The following is a 21,899-nucleotide window of genomic DNA, read 5'->3' as shown; positions in this document are numbered from 1 at the left end:
ACACATATCTATTATTGGTGCCAAAAATTGACCAAAGAATGATTTTAATCATGTGTTTGACATAGGATTGTATGGTATGCTGGTATTAGTATAGTACCGGGATACTAATGAATCATATTCGATACTATATTGCCTCTGAAAAGTACCAGTCCACCACCCCCCATCGTCGTCACGTCGTGTCATTGCTGATATAACGAGCAGAAGAGCATGTTCGGCAGTGCACAATCACGGAGTACTTACAAGCAGACACAGTGTATGGACCAGGGGTCACCAACCTTTTTGAAACCAAGAGCTACTTCTTGGGTACTGATTAATCCGAAGAGCTACCAGTTTGATACACACATAAATAAATTGCCAGAAATAGCCAATTTGCTCAATTTACCTTTAATAAAAAATAAAAATAAAAATAAAAAATATATATATGGGTATTTCTGTCTGTCATTCCGTCGTACATTTTTTTTCTTTTACGGAAGGTTTTTTATAGAGAATAAATGATGAAAAAAAACACTTAATCGAACGGTTTAAAAGAGGATAAAACAGGAAAAAAATGAAAATTACATTTTGAAACATAGTTTATCTTGAATTTAGACTCTTTAAAATTCAAAATTCAACCGAAAAAAAGAAGAGAAAAACCAGCTAATTAAAATCTTTTTGAAAAATTAAAAAAATAATTTATGGAACATCATTAGTAATTTTTCCTGATTAAGATTAATTTTAGAATTTTGATGACATGTTTTAAATAGGTTAAAATCCAATCTGCACTTTGTTAGGATATACAACAAATTGGACCAAGTTATATTTCTAAAAAAGTTAAATCATTATTTCTTCTAGATTTTCCAGAACAAACATTTTAAAAGAAATTCAAAAGACTTTGAAATAAGATTTGAATTTGATTCTAAAGATTTTTCTAGATTTGCCTGAATAATTGTTTTGAATTTTAATCATAAGTTTGAAGAAATATTTCACAAATATTCTTTGTTGAAAAAACAGAAGCTAAAATTAAGAATTGAATTAAAAATTATTTATTATTCTTTAAAATAACAAATTAATTTACTTGAACATTAATTTAAATTGTCAGGAAAAAAGAGGAAGGAATTTAAAAGGTAAAAATGTATATGTTTTTAAAAATCCTAAAATAATTTTTACGGTTGTATTTTTTCTTTAAAATTTTCTTTCTGAAAGTTATAAGAAGCAAAGTAAAAAAATAAATGAATTCATTTAAACAAGTGAAGACCAAGTCTTTAAAATATTTTCTTGGATTTTTAAACTCTATTTGAGTTTTGTCTCTCTTACGATTAAAAATGTCGAGCAAAGCGAGACCAGCTCGCTAGTAAATAAATAAAATTTAAAAAATAGAGGCAGCTCACTGGTAAGTGCTGCTATTTTTTAGCTAGTTTTAGAACAGGCCGGCGGGCTACTCATCTGGTCCTTACGGGCTACCTGGTACCCACGGGCACCGCGTTGGTGACACCTGGTATAGACAGAAAAGGGAGAATGGATGCATTTTGGCTCAAAACCTAACGATAAAGGTGAAGCTATAAAACTGAAACGCCCACCGGAAGTGGTGCTTTAAGACATGGCTAGCTCGCTAGTGGCTAAAGTCTAGCCCCAGTCTGCTGTGTTAAATCACTAATCGTCACCTCCATGGCGACAAATAAAGTAAACGTCTTACAAGTATCATCCCTGCAGGACGAGGAATAGCTAAACATGCTTCACTATGCACTGTAGCTCACCGGCGTCAAGAGGTAAACAAACGCCATTGGTGGATCTACACCTAACATCCATTGTAATGATACCAAGTACAGCAGCGTATCTAGTCGATACTATTATGATTACGTCGATATTTTTTGGCATCATATCTTTCATTTAAAAAAAAATGTATACTATGTTCTCCTCTCTGAGCTGCAACCTTATCGTGGTAGAGGAGTTTGCGTGTCCCAATGATCCTAGGAGCTATGTTGTCCGGGGGCATAAAGCCCCCTGGTAGGGTCTCCCAAGGCAAACAGGTTCTAGGTGAGGGATCAGACAAAGAGCAGCTCGAAGACCTTTATGAAGAAGAAACATCATGGACCCAGATTTCCCTCGCCCGGACGCGGGTCACCGGGGCCCCCCTCTGGAGCCAGGCCCGGAGGTGGGGCACGATGGCGAGCGCCTGGTGGCCGGGCCTGTTCCCATGGGGCCCGGCCGGGCACAGCCCGAAGAGGCAACGTGGGTCACCCCTCCAATGGGCTCACCACCCATAGCAGGGGCCATAGAGGTCGGGTGCAATGTGAGCTGGGCGACAGCCGAAGGCAGGGCACTTGGCGGTCCGATCCTCGGCTACAGAAGCTAGCTCTTGGGACGTGGAACGTCACGTCACTGGGGGGGAAAGAGCCTGAGCTAGTGCGCGAAGTCGAGAAATTCCGGCTGGATATAGTCGGACTCACTTCGACGCACAGCAAGGGCTCTGGAACCACTTCTCTCGAGAGGGATTGGACCCTCTTCCACTCTGGCGTTGCCGGCAGTGAGAGGCGACGGGCTGGGGTGGCAATTCTTGTTTCCCCCGGCTCAAAGCCTGTACGTTGGAGTTCAACCCGGTGGAAGAAAGGGTAGCCTCCCTCCGCCTTCGGGTGGGGGGACGGGTCCTGACTGTTGTTTGTGCTTATGCACCAAACAGCAGTTCAGAGTACCCACCCTTTTTGGGAACGCTCGAGGGAGTACTGGAAAGTGCTCCCCCGGGTGATTCCCTTGTCCTACTGGGAGACTTCAATGCTCACGTTGGCAACGACAGTGAAACCTGGAGAGGCGTGATTGGGAAGAATGGCCGCCCGGATCTGAACCCGAGTGGTGTTTTGTTATTGGACTTTTGTGCTCGTCACAGTTTGTCCATAACAAACACCATGTTCAAACATAAGGGTGTCCATATGTGCACTTGGCACCAGGACACCCTAGGCCGCAGTTCCATGATCGACTTTGTAGTTGTGTCATCGGATTTGCGGCCTCATGTTATGGACACTCGGGTGAAGAGAGGGGCGGAGCTTTCTACCGATCACCACCTGGTGGTGAGTTGGCTGCGATGGTGGGGGAGGATGCCGGACAGACCTGGGAGGCCCAAACGCATTGTGAGGGTCTGCTGGGAACGTCTGGCAGAGTCTCCTGTCAGACAAAGTTTCAATTCCCACCTCCGGAAGAACTTTGAACATGTCACGAGGGAGGTGCTGGACATTGAGTCCGAGTGGACCATGTTCCGCACCTCTATTGTCGAAGCGGCAGATCGGAGCTGTGGCCGCAAGGTAGTTGGTGCCTGTCGGGGCGGAAATCCTAAAACCCCTTGGTGGACACCAGCGGTGAGGGATGCCGTCAAGCTGAAGAAGGAGTCCTATCAGGTCCTTTTGGCTCATAGGACTCCGGAGGCAGTGGACAGGTACCGACAGGCCAAGCGGTGTGCAGCTTCAGCGGTCGCGGAGGCAAAAACTCGGACATGGGAAGAGTTCGGGGAAGCCATGGAAAACGACTTCCGGACGGCTTCGAAGCGATTCTGGACCACCGTCCGCCGCCTCAGGAAGGGGAAGCAGTGCACTATCAACACCGTGTATGGTGCGGATGGTGTTCTGCTGACCTCGACTGCGGATGTTGTGGATAGGTGGGAGGAATACTTCGAAGACCTCCTCAATCCCACCAACACGTCTTCCTATGAGGAAGCAGTGCCTGGGGAATCTGTGGTGGACTCTCCTATTTCTGGGGCTGAGGTCGCTGAGGTAGTTAAAAAGCTCCTCAGTGGCAAGGCCCCAGGGGTGGACGAGATCCGCCCGGAGTTCCTTAAGGCTCTGGATGCTGTGGGGCTGTCTTGGTTGACAAGACTTTGCAGCATCGCGTGGACATCGGGGGCGGTACCTCTGGATTGGCAGACCGGGGTGGTGGTCCCTCTCTTTAAGAAGGGGGACCGGAGGGTGTGTTCCAACTATCGTGGGATCACACTCCTCAGCCTTCCCGGTAAGGTTTATTCAGGTGTACTGGAGAGGAGGCTACGTCGGATAGTCGAACCTCGGATTCAGGAGGAACAGTGTGGTTTTCGTCCTGGTCGTGGAACTGTGGACCGGCTCTATACTCTCGGCAGGGTTCTTGAGGGTGCATGGGAGTTTGCCCAACCAGTCTACATGTGCTTTGTGGACTTGGAGAAGGCATTCGACCGTGTCCCTCGGGAAGTCCTGTGGGGAGTGCTCAGAGAGTATGGGGTATCGGACTGTCTTATTGTGGCGGTCCGTTCCCTGTACGATCAGTGCCAGAGCTTTGTCCGCATTGCCGGCAGTAAGTCGAACACATTTCCAGTGAGGGTTAGACTCCGCCAAGGCTGTCCTTTGTCACCGATTCTGTTCATAACTTTTATGGACAGAATTTCTAGGCGCAGTCAAGGCGTTGAGGGGTTCCGGTTTGGTAACCGCAGGATTAGGTCTCTGCTTTTTGCAGATGATGTGGTCCTGATGGCTTCATCTGACCGGGATCTTCAGCTCTCGCTGGATCGTTTCGCAGCCGAGTGTGAAGCGACCGGAATGAGAATCAGCACCTCCAAGTCCGAGTCCATGGTTCTCGCCCGGAAAAGGGTGGAGTGCCATCTCCGGGTTGGGGAGGAGACCCTGCCCCAAGTGGAGGAGTTCAAGTACCTAGGAGTCTTGTTCACGAGTGAGGGAAGAGTGGATCGTGAGATCGACAGGCGGATCGGTGCGGCGTCTTCAGTAATGCGGACGTTGTACCGGTCCGTTGTGGTGAAGAAGGAGCTGAGCCGGAAGGTAAAGCTCTCAATTTACCGGTCGATCTACGTTCCCATCCTCACCTATGGTCATGAGCTTTGGGTCATGACCGAAAGGATAAGATCACGGGTACAAGCGGCCGAAATGAGTTTCCTCCGCCGGGTGGCGGGGCTCTCCCTTAGAGATAGGGTGAGAAGCTCTGCCATCCGGGAGGAACTCAAAGTAAAGCCGCTGCTCCTTCACATCGAGAGGAGCCAGATGAGGTGGTTCGGGCATCTGGTCAGGATGCCACCCGAACGCCTCCCTAGGGAGGTGTTTAGGGCACGTCCAACCGGTAGGAGGCCACGGGGAAGACCCAGGACACGTTGGGAAGACTATGTCTCCCGGCTGGCCTGGGAACGCCTCGGGATCCCCCGGGAAGAGCTAGACGAAGTGGCTGGGGAGAGGGAAGTCTGGGTTTCCCTGCTTAGGCTGTTGCCCCCGCGACCCGACCTCGGATAAGCGGAAGATGATGGATGGATGGATGGATGGATGTATACTATGTTTATAAACTCCGGAAATATGTCCCTGGACACATGAGGACTTTGAATGTGACCAATGTATGATCCTGTAACTACTTGGTATCGGATTGATACCCAAATTTGTGGTATCATCTAAAACTAATGTAAAGTATCAAACAACAAAAGAATAAGTGGTTATTAAATTTTAACATAAGTGTAGATAAAACATGTTAAATTAAGTTGAAGTTAAAGTACCAATGATTGTCACACACACACTAGGTGTGGTGGATTTGTCCAATGTTTTGACCCATTCCCTTTTTCACCCCTTGGGAGGTGAGGGGAGCAGTGAGCAGCAGTGGTGGCCGCACCCCGGAATAATTTTTGGGTGATAAAAGAGAAAGTAAGCAGATGTTAACAGTAAATGAACAAGTAGATTAACAAGTCATTTTCTCCCGCTTGTCCTTAATATTTTTGACAAAATATTAGAATGGAAAATGACACAATATGTTACTGCATATGCCAGCAGCTAAATTAGGAGCCTTTGTTTGCTCACTTACTAATTAAAGGTCAAGCTGTCTTGTATGTTTACTATTTTATTTAAGAACAAACTTGCAATAAGAAACATATGTTTAATGTACTGTAAGATTTTTTGTTAAAATAAAGCCAAAAATGCCATTTTTTGTGGTCCCCTTTATTTAGAAAAGTACTGAAAAGTATCAAAATAATTTTGGTACCAGTACCAAAATATTGATATCCGGACAAAAATAGTTTGACAAAACAATAACTGTCTCAACTTAGGGATTTGCTATGTTAGCAAAACCAACCAGTTTTTGAAAACAATAACTTGAATTATATTTACTATCCACTTAAATAAGATACAAAATGGGTCAGAATAGTGATATTGTACAGTTTAAATTATTTTTTTCTTAGTGTTACAAGATTTTTCAATGTGTTATTTAAACGTTAGCAACCGAGGGGGGCGCTAAGCTAGTTTGCTACTGGTACTTCCTCAACATGCTAATGCTAGCTGTAGCCATGTCAGCCCATCAAGCCCAACGGTTTGTAAAAGTTAATTCCGGTTAATTCAAGGACATCCTTATCAAAAGTGACTTTCAGCTGACTTCTAATTGAGAATCTGGCGAATAGTCTAATACACACAAGAGGTTATTTCCGCCACACGGCTAATAAATCAGTCCCAATTACCCTTCGTCGGTGCGCTAACTTTGGCTAGCCATCGGTAATGTAACAATACAAGGGCAACAAGTTTGATGATAACAATTCACACCTGCGGCCATTTAAATAAACGATTTCTCAAAACAATCTTGTCATTGGGGAGACATTTTAGCCCTAATCAAAGCATCATGTCCACCTGTCGGACGCGCGCGTTCCCGCCGGATTCAATTATCCGACATGTTGCTGTACTCCGGGTCCTGCTTTTTAGCCACACGCTCATCGCTTAGATTAAGGTTTTTAATTGAGCACAGTCTCCCAGCAGATTGTTTTGTAGCAATTCATTAAAACCAAATGGAATGAATGCCGCCAGCGCTGGCCCAGTGGCCTCAATTTGATTCCCACGCGGCCTCCGTGACACATGTGTGCTTTCTTTTAAGTCTGACTTACTTGTGCTGTGACACACAATCAATGTGGAATGGAGGCAGACAGAAAGAGATGCTGATGTGCTCGAGAAAATGTGTCAAATATGTGGCAGAAAACCAGGCCGCTCATTTTCACATCCAGAGGAAGGACCCTGATCACAGGATATTTGGGTTGACCACTTTGTGCATAACTTGTTGGAGTGATTCTTGTCAACCACAAACCTAAAAATACCATATTGTAATATTTTGGACTATTTTAAACAAGTCCCAGAGGTGCCACAATTGAGTATTTTAGAAAATTAAACCCTGATGCTGGAAATTAAGCCGCATTGGGAACACACAGTTTTGTGTGTCTGTAGCTTTAGTGTAAATGAGCTGTGTTTGTGCATGCATGTCAGACAGAGTTTGTGGCTGTTGTGCACTTCATCCAGTTTTTACAAATACACTCTAAGTCTGAGCCTAGTTTATAAAATCCGCTACACCTCCCTGATACCGAAGTACATGTCAAATTACTTCCAGAAAGTAAATGACCGCCATAACCACAACACCAGGGAGAGCTCCACAAACCACGTTCAACCCAGATTCCGATCTAACAAAGGTCTTAACGCATTTTCTTTCTATGCCACATCAATATGGAATGCACTTCCAACGGGTGTAAAAGAAAGTGCATCTCTATCCTGCTTCAAAACCGCACTAAAAGAACACCTCCAGACAACTTCAACCCTAAACTAACACCCTCCCTCCTCCACATCCCACCTACCCGGATTGTAAATAATCAAATGTATATACTTGTTCTTATGCTTTCTGAACTCACTATGTTCACTGCTCGCTGTACATATCCAACCAAGTCAAACCTACTGTTTCAATGTTCATTTCTCTGACGAGGCAATTGTTGATGACTGAAGTACTGATTTCAACCAAACCTAACCCCCCGGATTGTAAATAATGTAAATAATTCAATATACATATACTCTTATGATTAACTTGTATGATGACTGTACTATGCTGACAGTATATATTTGTACCATGAATTGATTAACGTGGACCCAGATTTAAACATGTTGAAAAACGTATTCGGGTGTTACCAATTAGTGGTCAATTGTACGGAATATGGACTGTACTGTGCAATATACTACTAAAAGTTTCAATCAATCATTCAATCTGCACTTGACCAACATAATAGATGCCATATGTACGGTGGTCAAAAGGTGCCAACACGCAACAAAGTCCAAAACACATGCAATACGGGGGGAAAACAACTAATTAAATCGATAGCTCTATAATATACCGTATTTTCCGGACCATAGGGCGCACCGGATTATAAGGTGCATTGCTGATGAATGGTCTATTTTAGATTTTGTTTCATATATTAGGCGCACCAGATTATAGGGTGCATTAAAGGAGTTATATAAATATGTTTTTCTAAATGTAAAACACTTCCTTGTGGTCTACATAGTTTTCCTTGCCCTTATGTGGGCCTACCGAGGATGTCGTAGTGGTTTATGTTGTGGTTTGTGCAGCCCTTTGAGACACTAGTGATTTAGGGCTATATAAGTAAACATTGTTTGATTGATTGATGTAATGGTATTTATTTGGTTAAAATGTTGCACAGATTATGTTGTACAGATAATCTTCAAGCCGCTTTCTGACAGTCGCTTCAGAATGCGCCGCTTTGTGGGCGGTCTTTTTTACATGGCTCTCTTTGGGCAGCGTCTTCTCCCCGTCATCATTGGTGTAGCGTGCAAGGACGGGGGTGGAAGAAGTGTCGAAAGATGGAACTAACTGTTTTAATGACATTCAGACTTTACTTAAATCAACAACGGAGCAGCATCTCCTCATCCGTGGCTCACTAGTGCAACAACAAATGTGTCCCATGAAAAAACGTCCGACCGGAACTCTTTTGTGGGTGAATTATATAAACCCACTACACTGGTAGGCAAGGCAAGGCATAAGTTAGCACTTTAAGCTACTTTGTATTAGAAATGGCAACAGCAGAAGATGAATGTCCCATAACAAAAAGACAGTGAAAAAGAAAAAGCTTATCGACTATGGCATCGGCACGGACAACAGTGGCAGACGTGCGCAAACTTTCAGGACTTATGCAGATCTCAAATACACATCAGCAGGTACCAGGACAGGAGGTAAGAAAAGTTTGTTTTGCATAATAATGTGGAACAAAACGCCAGATAATATGGGTGCCATTTTGCGGTCCTTATACACACACCATAGTAATACTCGTATCTCTGACTGCAGTAGCCATAATGGGCCAACAATCCATCAAGCAGTGCGGCTTCAAAGTCATACTAAAACATTTTTTAATGCCGTGTTTAATGTTCTTTATTTTCAATGGAACATTCAAAGTTTTTTTGTTGTTTACTGGCGTCATATTGCAGTCTACACGTATCTCTTTTGTCACACTGGTCACACTTATCATTACACCATGTACCAAATAAAATTGCTTCGAGGTCGATAAGCACAACCAGAATTATTCCGTACATTAAGTGCACTGGGCTATAAGGCGCACTGTCGAATTTAGAGGAAATTAAAGGATTTTAAGTGCGCCTTATAGTCCGCAAAATACGGTATTTATTTGTATATCCCTCTCAGACCTGACGCCACTGGTAGGGCTTTTATTATATATATGATTAGTGTACATGCATGCCGCCTTCAGGCTTGTCAGGCACGTCAACGCGGCCGCCCTCTTCAGCAGGGTTTTCGTCGAACCAATCAGACCAATGTGCATCTGACTGGCACCAACATTTTAATCAATGATATACCTAAATCTCAGTTGACTAATGCAGTAAATAGATGCGGCTTCCCCCAACACAAGATGACAACCCTATCGACGCATTGTTCCGATGGGAAACAGCATCAGAGGTGGCATCTACGTATTCATTATTATGGGGCTTACTTCCTAGTAGCATGCTCACGTCTGATTTCATCGTACTTCCGTTCGGTTTTCCCCGTATGGACATTGTTGTTGTCGTCCGAATACATATATCACATACAGCACCTTCACATCAAGGAACGTTAGTAACATTAGCAAAGCTATATGACCCACAGTACTAACATTACATCACATTTAAACAGCAAAATCATGCTAGGTTTGCATATATGTTGAAGAAAAACACAAGAATCCCTAACTCTACTACTTCTGGTGGTGGGTACCAAATGTAATACTAAATAAATGGGTTTCGACTAACTTCTGTCAGTATTCCTGGGTACTGATTTACACAAAATCGAACGGTACCAAATTTCGAAACCTTTGATGTGTGTGTCCAGTTGCAGCCGTAGCCGGGAAACAAGTAGCCAAGCACTCACAGTGGACTCAGCCGGACTCCCTCTCGGTAGTGTTTCAATTTTCCATTTAAAAAAAAGTACAGTAAGGCTCCACTTTTTAAAATGTGCCAGGTCAATGCTAACTTACATTGGATTTGTTAAGGGAAACTACAACAAAGATACAATTTACAATTAAAGTATAAAGTACAATTCTTACAGTATAAACACTTTGTAGGGCTCAACAAAAGACACGCAATCTGGCTAAGACAACACAACATAGTCTAAATACTCGTGCAATCTAATGTCTTGGAATTGCAACTGCATGTAAAGTCTACTACATAATACTTGCAAATGAGATTTAGAAGTATAAGAAAATTGAGGTCTACCATATGTAAAGCACAGTAGTTAACATTTATTGACACATTTGACCACACACAAAAGTAACGAAAATTGGTACTGGTACCGAATTGTCATGGACTAGGAATTAGTACACTATCAATTCAAATGTGAACGGTACCACCAATTCTTAAGGTACTTTAACCCTAGCGCTAGCTCGGATAGTTGGTATAGTTCCAGGCTATATTTCAAGCCGTGTAGCGAAGCCTTTGGTTTTCCATAGCGGTCCTTTAACTCATCTACCTGGAAATAGATTCACTTTACTCATTTTTCAAAACCTACCCAGAAATCCTCTTGTGTGTTTGTAAAGAAAGAAAGAAAGAAAGAAAGAAACAACCGGCATCCTATCATGCGACTGAGAAGCTAAGAAGCTCGTTAGTTTGTACACAGTAGAGCTGATTTGGGCTAATGACCCATTTCTGAAGTGCTGCAAACTTCATTGTTGGATAATGACACTTACTGAAAGCATGGCTCTGTAAAATAAAAAAATAAATGTTTATCGAAGAAGGCGCAAGATCAAATATAAAAGGTGGAGAAATAAAAGACATGTGAAGGTCCTTGAATGCAGCACGCTGAACCCCTCACTGCTTCACTCCTGCGTAATTAATTCACCAAAGCAACCGCTCTTGCGTGGAAAAAATAAAGATTCTCATTGTTTTTTGTTTGTTTCCACCCCGCTGTTTCTTGGTTTTGCGAATCATTGGCAACATCCAGAGTGAATTAAGCAAGGTCCTGGGGGCGAGCACAAGCAGGTTTCATACACAACTGCCAATCCACTTATCCACCCACCTATCACCCACTGCAAAGACTGGTTGCTGCGCCATGGAAACGCACATTTCCTGCTTTTGATGCGCGCTCGCTCAGCACACAGCTTGTCTCAACATCACATCGGACATATACAAAGCTGACCTTTCTGTCGGGTCAACCTGGCTGGAGAGTAAACGCCTGCAGAACTTGATTACATGAATGGATACAAGTTGATGGGGGCAGCAACAGACGCATGAATGCACCAACATAACCATACAAAGCGTGTCTGAAATTAATCTTTCGCTCCGTCAACCCCAGCGTAGTAGCCACAAAATGAAAAACTAATTGCACACTCACGTTGTTGAGGTTTAATTAAAACAACTTCTGCGGTAGTTTGTTGTATATAATGTACATACAGTACATTAGCAAAATAACACACACTCATATACACATACACAGTGGGAATGTTGGCCTGTCTGTAACAAGGATCCAATGAGTGGGAATATCCATCAGAGATACTGCCAATGATCAGATACTTTACATAACCAATGTGACCAACAGTGAGGATGCAAATGTCCAGTACTAAAACCATACAGTAAGTTTCTCTGGCTCTCAACCAAGGCGGACACTTTTCCGTCCCCTCCCCTAACCTCTCCTGCTTGTGCTTCTTTTGTCTTGTCCTAACTTACTTGGAGTCTATTTTTGCACTGCTCTACAAAATCTAAACAATGGAATTGATCAACAGGCCTCGCAACGAAATTGACAGGATCTTCTTGACGAGCAGCTCAGTTCTGGGGAATCTACTTGTTCTAACCGAACGTTCGTTGCTAGACACACGATGGATTCCTGGGAGAAGGGGAGTGCTGCGTGCCCGGTGACTCTTTCAGTTGAGGACGTTGAAGACGTCTACCTACTAGGAATCATGATAACGGGACATCTGTTGGTTGAAGTAAATGTTTTCCGGGTGTATTGAAAGAATTGGGAGATGCTGGCAGCCGTTCAAGGTACCCTAAAGCCGGCCACAAATGATTGAAGGATGGGCAGAACTGTCGGGACTCAGACCTTTGGGGTTTCTAGACTAAATCGCAAACTGGATAACATCTTGGAGAAGCTATCTGCTCTGCTCTCCAAGGCAAAATACAGTGCATTAGAGGAGCAGAAACAGATGGAGTGAAATGTTTAAATTTGTTTTTGGCTCGCTCAAACACAAACATTCTAATCTGGATTGTTTTCCTCGGCTGGAACGTCGTTGCTTTAAAATTTCCCTGCGGACTGTGCAGCGAAAAGAAATTCCTTTATTGTCTTTCATGGACACACACCTGTTGGTTGTTGACTTGTGTTGGACTGACTGGCTGTGTTATCACAATACCACTCTGCCAGCAGCGAGGTCGAGGAACAAAGCGACTCTTCAGGCTTACACACACACACGTACCCCACTCCCCACATCCCACACATTCTTCGCTTCACCCCCTGTGGTCTGATTGGACAATGGAGCATGGCCATTCCCTCCCCCCTTGTTGCAAGTGTCGAGTTGTGTGTCGTGAGATGTGTAGGTACAGAGCATCTTCAGGGACAAACAGCACCCAGCTCAATGAAGGACCTTGGTCACATCCTGTGACATCCCAGGCCATAGAGTATTCCCACTCACAAGGCTCGCTACCACAACAGTTTTTTCCCTGCTGCCGTGAGACTTGTAGCACAGGACATTAAGATGGGAAGGAAATACTTCACTCAACACCTAATAGACTAAATGGACAGTTGACCACCTCACAAAGTGATACAAGTGTGCAATATTAACCTAAAAATTAAAAAAAACTGTGTCATTATACAATATGAAAAATGTGCGCAATTACCCCTAGTTGTACTTTATTCATTATTGTTTATTTTAAATGTTTTGTATAACTTCTATACAGTTTAGTTGAATGTATTAACTGTTAAGACAACCTGTCTATTTTGTTTACGTTGTACTATTTTTTTTGTACCCTTTTTACTTTTTTTTTTACAATGCCATTCTATTTTCAAACTCTTGTTTTTGTAGAAGTAGAAGTTTGTAGAATGCGAAATAATTCCAATGTACCTGTATTTTTCTGTACCTGTGCAAATGGCAATAAACATATATTATATTACATTGTATTATATTATATTATATCCTGTATGTGCTTTGCTTAAGGTTGCTTTCCTGGTCTTAATGTGGCCAAAATAATTACCCAGGTCTGCCCATATGTCACGCAGAAGCTAAAAAATTACAAAAGGATATTGCTGAATAGACAATGTATCTGATATTTTTATTTTTGACAGTCCATAAATGTCGACAAGCATTGCATAAAGACAATTAGACACTCAAACACGTCGACAATGAATAGAATTGCTTACACCGACCCATGCAGTCTGCATGAATACACCTATTTCTATTTGTGTGTGTCTTTCATTTAGCTACATTGTTACTTCATGATTGTGTCACATATAAGAGCTAAATGGTAAAATAATGATTATAATGAGTGTGAATTTAGAGTCAGGCAGCACGGTGTGAAAAGGGGTATTGCAGTAGCCTCGCATTACGAAGGTCCTGAGTAGTCCTGATTTCAATCCCGGGCTTGGGATCTTTCTGTGTGGAGTTTGCATGTTCCCCCCGTGAGTGCGTGGGTTCCCTCCGGGTACTCCGGCTTTCTCCCACCTCCATTTTAACCATGTTACTATGGACAAATCACTACCCAACTTCACTCAGTATGTCAGCTGCCACACCAGAGGAAATAAGATCCTGGACCTGCTGTACGCAAACATCAAGGATGCATATAGCTCCATAGCACTACCAGAGCTGGGCCGGTCAGACCACAACCTTGTTTACCTCAATCCTTGTTATGTGCCTCCGGTCAAAAGACTACCTGTGACCAAAAAAACTGTGAGAAAGTGGTCAGAAGGGGTCCAAGAGACACTACAAGGCTGTTTTGAAGTAACTGACTGGCAGGTGCTCATGGAGCCTCATGGAGAGGACATTGACGGGCTCACAGAGTACATCACAGACTATATCAACTTCTGTGTTCACTCAAATGTCCCATCAAACATGGTCACCTGCTACCCAAACAACAAGCCGTGGGTGACCAAAGACATCAAAGCCATACTGAATGAGAAGAGGAGGGCATTCAATGCTGGTAGCAGGGAGGAGGTGAAAAAAGTTCAGGTGCTGCTGAAGACCAAACTCAGGGAGAACTACAGGAGGAAGCTAGAAGGTAAGCTGAAGGATAAGAACATGAAGGCGGTCTGGTGAGGTGTGCAGACCATCACCGGCCTCAAGCCATCGGGGGGTATAGGGGGTGGACGGAGACAAAGAGAGGGCATTTGACAGACAGTTGCAATAGCCAATCAGATCACAAGTTGTTGTCAGTAAGGCCTTCCAGCTGGCCTAAGGCAGATATATACCGTGATGTTATGAGCTAGGTAACATAAGAACTCCATTACCCAGCATGCCACAGTAGTGAAGAGCATGCGCAGTAGCCCCGTTTAGGTTGTTTAATGTAGACATGCCGGTGTTTTTGATGAGCACGCTGTGGCGTAAACATTAAGAACTCAGCCACATGCCTCGTCAGCATCTTTTATGATTAGACAAGACAACACATATACTTGCAAGGCCATTTTCAAGAAGGATATTTGAAGAGAAACTACATCTTGTGAGACAACGTCGGCCGACCCCGGAAGCTCGAATGGGTTCTTCAAATTATGAGTTCAGATATATATATACTTTTTTTTTTTTCACGTTTAACATGTTTAAGTTTTAATTTTGACAATACCACATAAGTAATGTTTTAATTGCTGATGCGGGTTTAGTGATTCTTAAATTTGCCAGAAACAGTGACGTGCAGTCAGGGGAGGCAGGTCAGGCGGGGCCTCAACTGCCATCATGGAAAGAAAAACATGTAAAAAGAAAAAATATATATATATATTGTTATATCTATCCAGTGATTATGCTATAAAATTATTTTCCATTTACTTCACCAGTTTTAAAATATTTTTTTTTTTTTTCAAAATCGCTTAATTTTCACAGTTGCCGTTCAAATACTGAGAATTACTTGCGGTGAGTCACAGCCAGCTGAGCCTCCCCGTGGATTGTGCAATGACTCGGCTAACTGCTGGCTGCTGTGCAGTGAGACCGTATTGCTATATGAATTATATTATACATTTCCATAGTTTAGTTAGCTGAGGTATATAATGTACAGTGTATTTTGTCAACAACTGTATGTGTGTAACGTATTTCTTGTGCTGGGCAATCATAAAATGGCTACGAAGACCCACTATGTGAGGCACCTGTTCTCCGGCCTCCTGGTGGTAGAGGGCGCTAGTGATCCCAGAGATCATTCTTGCACTACTCGGCTAGGCCTGCATGGGGACATCTGAAGCTGGTATGTTTTAAAGTTGTCATTTGCCTGCATATCGTAAAAACAACCGTCCAATCCAACATTTTACAACTAATTCTAAACTTATAGGTGCTGACCATCAGGGCCGAGTTGCGATGAAAGAGTGTGTCGATGTTGAGATATTATGCCGAGTTGGTAAGTGAATTTGTTTGCTAACAGTAGCTACTAGCCTTACCCATGTATTTTCTATGGGCGGTAAGTATCGGGTTTTAATCCCGTTTCCTCCAGTGTTCCTGATCCGATTGAATTTATATTTATTTCAAGTCTATATTTTGGTTACTTAAATATGGCCATCTGCATTTTTTATGCTACAGTAAAGACAATGAATGAACACTGCCACCGGAGCGCAGTTACACTTGTCATAGTGACAACACTGTGTACTGTTGTGTTTGTTATTTTGTACATACATGTGATTATTTAATATTGTCAATGTTAGCAGTTTTATCGCTAATAATGATAATAATAAGTGTAATTTATTTATACTATACTATACTAGCTAAAGTACCTGCTACATTAAGTTTAAGTACCAATGATTGTCACACACACACTAGGTGTGGTTAAATTTGTCCTCTGCATTCGACCCATCCCTTTGTTCACCCCCTGGGAGGTGAGTGGAGCAGTGGGCGGCAGCAGCCGGGAATCATTTTTGGTGATTTAACCCCCAATTTCAACCCTTGATACTGAGTGCCAAGCAGGGAAGAATGCTGGTATGAGCTTTTAAACATAACCCGTTAACTGCTGCCAATCAAATGGTGAATAAGATACTCTATAAGGTTCATACGTTTATAAATCTGACTGTGATGAAGTCAGTGCCTCACCAGCCATGAACCTCACCGCACGTCACTGGCCAGAAAAAAACCCTTTTTGTACACTGTTGATGTGGTGATCAATGCCCAGTAGTGCCTAAATGTGTTCCTGTATAGTATTTCTCCAGCAATGGTCATGTGGTGACATCAATTATGGCATTTTGAGAGGCAATCATGAAGTTGGACATCACTGAAGACCGAGGTGGGAAAAGCAGGGCCCGCCACTGTCAGTATCACAACAGAAAATGTCAACGATCTCTATATCAGTACTGAAAGTATCACAGCTCCTGATACTTGGATACAAAGCCAATCTCCTTTGGTTTACAGACAAACGCTTCTATATACAAATGTAATTGTAAAACTGGGCAGGCTCGGTCCATGACTAATTGTTCTTCCCGGTATGAAGCTGACCAGAATTTAAAACAGTATGTATCATACTGGCAGTCATAAACAAAAGACCACTGCGATCATTTATAAACTGATCAAAATCACAATATTTGGTGATTTTTGATTGTTGCCGGAGGAGACGGGTAAAGACCACTCACCCGCTGAGCACCACGATGAAGTCCATGACGTTCCAACCGTTGCGCAGGTAGGAACCTTTGTGGAAAACAAAGCCCAGCGCCACCAGCTTGATGCCCGCCTCGAAGCAGAAAATTCCGATGAAGTACGGCTCGGTCTTCTCCTGCACGGATAGTTGGGAGCATAAACATGTCATTGTGTTTGTGGTGTGCGTCAACACACTGAGCAGCCTGTAATTACCATACACAGTGATTTTAGATCCTACAATTGGTGCTCACCAGTCTCTTGGCCATGGGCGTCTTGTCTTCTCCGGGAAGGTGCTGCTCCAAAGCCAGCACCACACAGTTGGCGGTGATGGTGGCCAGGATCATGTACTCGAATGGCGTAAAGGGCCAAGAGGTCAAGGAAGGTCTCATTATTTGACAACAATAAGAAAACACCAACTGCTCCTCACAGGGTTTGCGGATTAAAAGTCGACAAATCTGTTCATGGTTGTGTGCAACAGAACGAAAAACCTGATGGATAATGGCTTCAATGACAGATGAATTAAATCACGGTTCATGTTCTCTTCTACGAGAAAGCAATCTGTTAAGAGTGAGGCTACCGTCGCCACGGCAACCTGTTTTTAAAAGTGCTTTCCCATGAAGAGAAATGGAGAGCAGGTAAGGGAGGGGGTGACAGGACCGCCAAAGAGTCACCTTGGCCCCAACTTGTTTGTGTCCATCATCGCCCTCAGACACCGAACAGATTTAGCCTTCAAACTGATCATTACTTTGAAAAGAAGTGCAATATTTATCAAAAAATGTTAAGTTTTTCATGTGAGAAATAATTTTGAGTAAAACAAAAAAAAAAGAACATGTAAAAACCGTGCATGTGTGTGTGTGTGTGTGTGTGTAGAATCATCCAAACACAAATATGTCACCTTCAGTCGCTCCTTGAGGAATCCTTTCTTTTTTTTTTTACATGAATGTCTCCGCCTCCAGTGGAAATGAGGTCACTGGCTCACAGAGGGCGGGGACCAACATTCACTCGTTCACTCATTTACTCACTCACATGCCCACACTATTGCCAATTACTGATAACAGATAAAAATACCAAGCATAGGGAAATGTGTCTAAAAATACATGTGACTTGTACTAGAGCATCTTTTGCCATCATTTAATGGGTTACTTCAAAGCTTTCATATTTAACGTTCGCCCCTCACCACACCGCGCTTCAAATACTGTTGTTTCTTGTGATATTTTTTCATTTTTTAAAAGCCCATCCATCCATCCATCTTCTTCCGGTTAGCTGTCGGGTCGCGGGGGCAGCAGCCTAAGCAGGGAAGCCCAGACTTTCCTCTCCCCAGCCACTTTGTCCAGCTCTTCCCGGGGGATCCCGAGGCATTCCCAGGCCAGCCGGGACACATAGTCTTCCTCGTGGCCTCGTACCAGTCAGATGTGTCTAGGGAGGCGTTTGGGTGGCATCCTGACCAGATGCCCGAACCACCTCATCTGGCTCCTCTAAATGTGGAGGAGCAGCTGCTTTACTTTGAGCTCCTCCCGGATGGCAGAGCTTCTCACCCTATCTCTAAGGGAAAGACCCATCACCTGGCGGAGGAAACTCATTTCGGCCGCTCGTACCCGTGATCTTGTCCTTTCGGTCATAACCCAAAGCTCATGACCATAGGTTAGGATGGGAAAGTAGATCAACCGGTAAATTGAGAGCTTTGCCCTCTGGCTCAGCTCCTTCTTCACCACAACGGATCGATACAGCATTCACATTACTGAAGACGCCGCACCGATCTGCCTGTCGATCTCTCGATCCACTCTTCCCTCACTCGTGAACAAGACTCTGAGTTACTTGAACTCCTCCACTTGGGGCAGGGTCTCCTCCCCAACCCTGAGATGGCACTTTACCCTTTTCCGGGCGAGAACCGTGGACTCGGACTTGGAGGTGCTGATTCTCATTCCGGTCGCTTCACAATCGGCTGCGAACCGATCCAGTGAGAGCTGAAGATCCTGGCCAGATGAAGCCATCAGGACCACATCATCTGCAAAAAGCAGAGACCTAATCCCGCGGCCACCAAACCGGAACCCCTCAACGCCTTGACTGCGCCTAGAAATTCTGTCCATAAAAGTTATGAACGGAATCGGTGACAAAGGACAGCCTTGGCGGAGTCCAACCTTCACTGGAAACGTGTCCGACTTACTGCCAGCATGGCGGACCAAGCTCTGACACTGATCACACAGGGAGCGGACCGCCACAATAAGACAGTCCGGTACCCCATACTCTCTGAGCACGCCCCACAGGACTTCCCGAGGGACACGGTCAAATGCCTTCTCCAAGTCCACAAAGCACATGTAGACTGGTTGGGCGAACTCCCATGCACCCTCAAGAACCCGGCCGAGAGTATAGAGCTGGTCCACAGTTCCACGACCAGGACAAAAACCACACTGTTCCTCCTGAATCCGAGGTTTGACTATCCGCCGTAGACTCCTCTCCAGTACATCTGAATAAACCTTACCGGGAAGGCTGAGGAGTGTGATCCCATGATAGTTGGAACACACCCTCCGGTCCCCCTTCTTAAAGAGAGGAACCACCACCCCGGTCTGTCAATCCAGAGGTACTGCTCCCGATGTCCACGCGATGCTGCAGAGTCTTGTCAACCAAGAAAGCCCCACAGCATCCAGAGCCTTAAGGAACTCCGGGCGGATCTCATCTGCAACAAATCCGCCACAAATTATTTGTAGGACTTTCAAATTAGTTTGTTTCGCCAACCGGGAAGACGGTGTGGCCACCCCTCGTCCCCACTCAACACACACACACGCGCACACACACACACACACACACACACACACACACACACACACACACACACACACACACACACACACACACACACACACACACACACACACCACCCTACCCCTCCTGTAAAAATCTTGTGCAAGTGAGTACAATCACATTGAATGGATCAGTACTGTTTTGCACTCATGGACTGAAAATATGTGGGTCTGAACACGCCAATGTTTTTTTGGGCCAGAGCCCTCCCACACGCCTCAGCCTTTTGGTGAATCGTCAGTCCGATTCTGGCCTGAAGCGAGTCTTGACCACTAAGCCCCACTCCTACTCACCGCCACGGAGCCGGCGGTTAGGTAAGAATAAGAGGACGACTGGCACGCTGCAAACGAGAGGGGGTGTAGAAGCGGTTACGCCATCACAACAGCCCGGTAGGTACATTGCATCTAGCAGGAGATGGCTCCAAAGTTGATAACATACAAGCACACACTAATGTGTGTGAGTTGATGGGAAAGTGATGCTGAGAAGAAAGCATCCTGCTGCATGGCTGGATTTGAACCCACACCCACTCACAGCCACGCAGGTTGGCAGCACTTTGAGGCAATGAGGGCTGCACATGTGCCTACACCGTGTTCGTCCTCCCACAGTTTCTTCTAATGATCACCACACACTTGCACTAGCTTGGTGTCCTTTACCACAAGTGGAGCACATGTAGCGCACGTCCATGTGGAAAGTAGCGCACATCAGAGGAGGATAGGTAGAGTAGCGTTCAGGAGCTTTAGTGTAGTGACAATGTCAGAAAATCAGCATTGGGAATACTTTGGACAACATTTTGGAGCGTGTCTAAGGTTGGAGGTCAAGTTCTTCAACACCTTTCAGGCATATTAAAACAGAAAAGGGCCTGCCTGTGTAAAATTGTCCTTACAAAGTTGCAAGGATACTGAAAGCTTGGTCTAAAATACATTGACAAGATGAAGAATTGCACCTCAATAAATCCCCTGATGATGTACTGGAGATGTGTAGTCACACAGTAAAAAACAGCAATGTATCCCACTAGACATCTGCTGGCTTTTAGATAATGAATTCCATTCATTGACTGACTATTGAATTGCGGTCCCATGACAAGATTTAGACCTCAAAGGGAAAGCTTCAATCCATCCATCCATTTTTCTACCGCCTATCTGGCGCCTATCTCAGCTACAATCGGGCGGAAGGCAGTGTACACCCTGGACAAGTCGCCACCTCATCGCAGGGCCAACACAGATAGACAGACAACATTCACACTCACATTCACACACTAGGGCCAATTTAGTGTTGCCAATCAACTTATCCCCAAGTGCATGTCTTTGGAAGTGGGAGGAAGCCGGAGTACCCGGAGGGAACCCACACATTCACGGGGAGAACATGCAAACTCCACACAGAAAGATCCCGAGCCTGGGATTGAACCCAAGACTGCAGGACCTTCGTATTGTGAGCAGACGCACTAACCCCTCTGCCACCATGAAGCCGGAAAGCTTCTATATGTTACGTAAAAAAAAAAAAAAATACACAATACCATCCATCCATTTTCTACCGCTTATTCCCTTTGGGGTTGCGGGGGTGCTGCAGCTTATCTCAGCTACAACCTGGTGGAAGGCACAGTACTTCCTGGACAAGTCACCACCTCATTGCAGGGCCAACACGGATAGACGGACAACATTCACACTCACATTCACACACTAGGGCCAATTTAGTGTTGACAATCAACCTATCCCCAGGTGCATGTTTCATTCTTATTCAAATTTTTGTATACATTTTGGCCAGACGGGGCGGATTTCAATTGCTTACACAGACTTGTTATTACATATCTTGGCCAGACGGGGGGCACTTCAAATTTCCACACACACTTGTTATTACATATGTTGACAATACCATTATTATATATATAATATGTTCCATCATATAACCACAAAATATTGAACACTTTAGAAATAAAAGACACAATTATATGGGAAATTAATATGGTTGGATTAAACCCTGGTTAATAAAATTACAAAAATCGAAAGCGATACCAGTGGCATTATTGTGTTCGAATTTATTTTATGACTTCTTCTGATTAGATAATATTGGGAGACAACCCATTAGGTTCTCATTAACA

The 21,899-nt window shown here is 44.1% G+C and overlaps 1 protein-coding gene across 1 annotated transcript in view; it reads right to left on the bottom strand.

Moving 5' to 3' along the window:
• The window catches only part of cacna1eb (calcium channel, voltage-dependent, R type, alpha 1E subunit b), a 159,115-nt gene that overhangs the window by 97,683 nt on the left and 39,533 nt on the right, over nt 1-21,899 (bottom strand). Inside the window, exons 4-5 of the mRNA XM_061920498.1 lie at nt 17,260-17,366; nt 17,005-17,144 (exon numbers count right to left, since the gene is read on the bottom strand). Coding sequence (XP_061776482.1) covers nt 17,005-17,144; nt 17,260-17,366 — 247 coding nt within the window. The remainder of the gene's footprint in view (nt 1-17,004; nt 17,145-17,259; nt 17,367-21,899) is intronic.

The sequence above is a fragment of the Nerophis ophidion genome, linkage group LG14, assembly GCF_033978795.1.
Source record: "Nerophis ophidion isolate RoL-2023_Sa linkage group LG14, RoL_Noph_v1.0, whole genome shotgun sequence".
Classification (NCBI taxonomy): Eukaryota; Metazoa; Chordata; class Actinopteri; order Syngnathiformes; family Syngnathidae; genus Nerophis; species Nerophis ophidion.
This window is presented reverse-complemented; position numbering and strand designations above follow the sequence as displayed.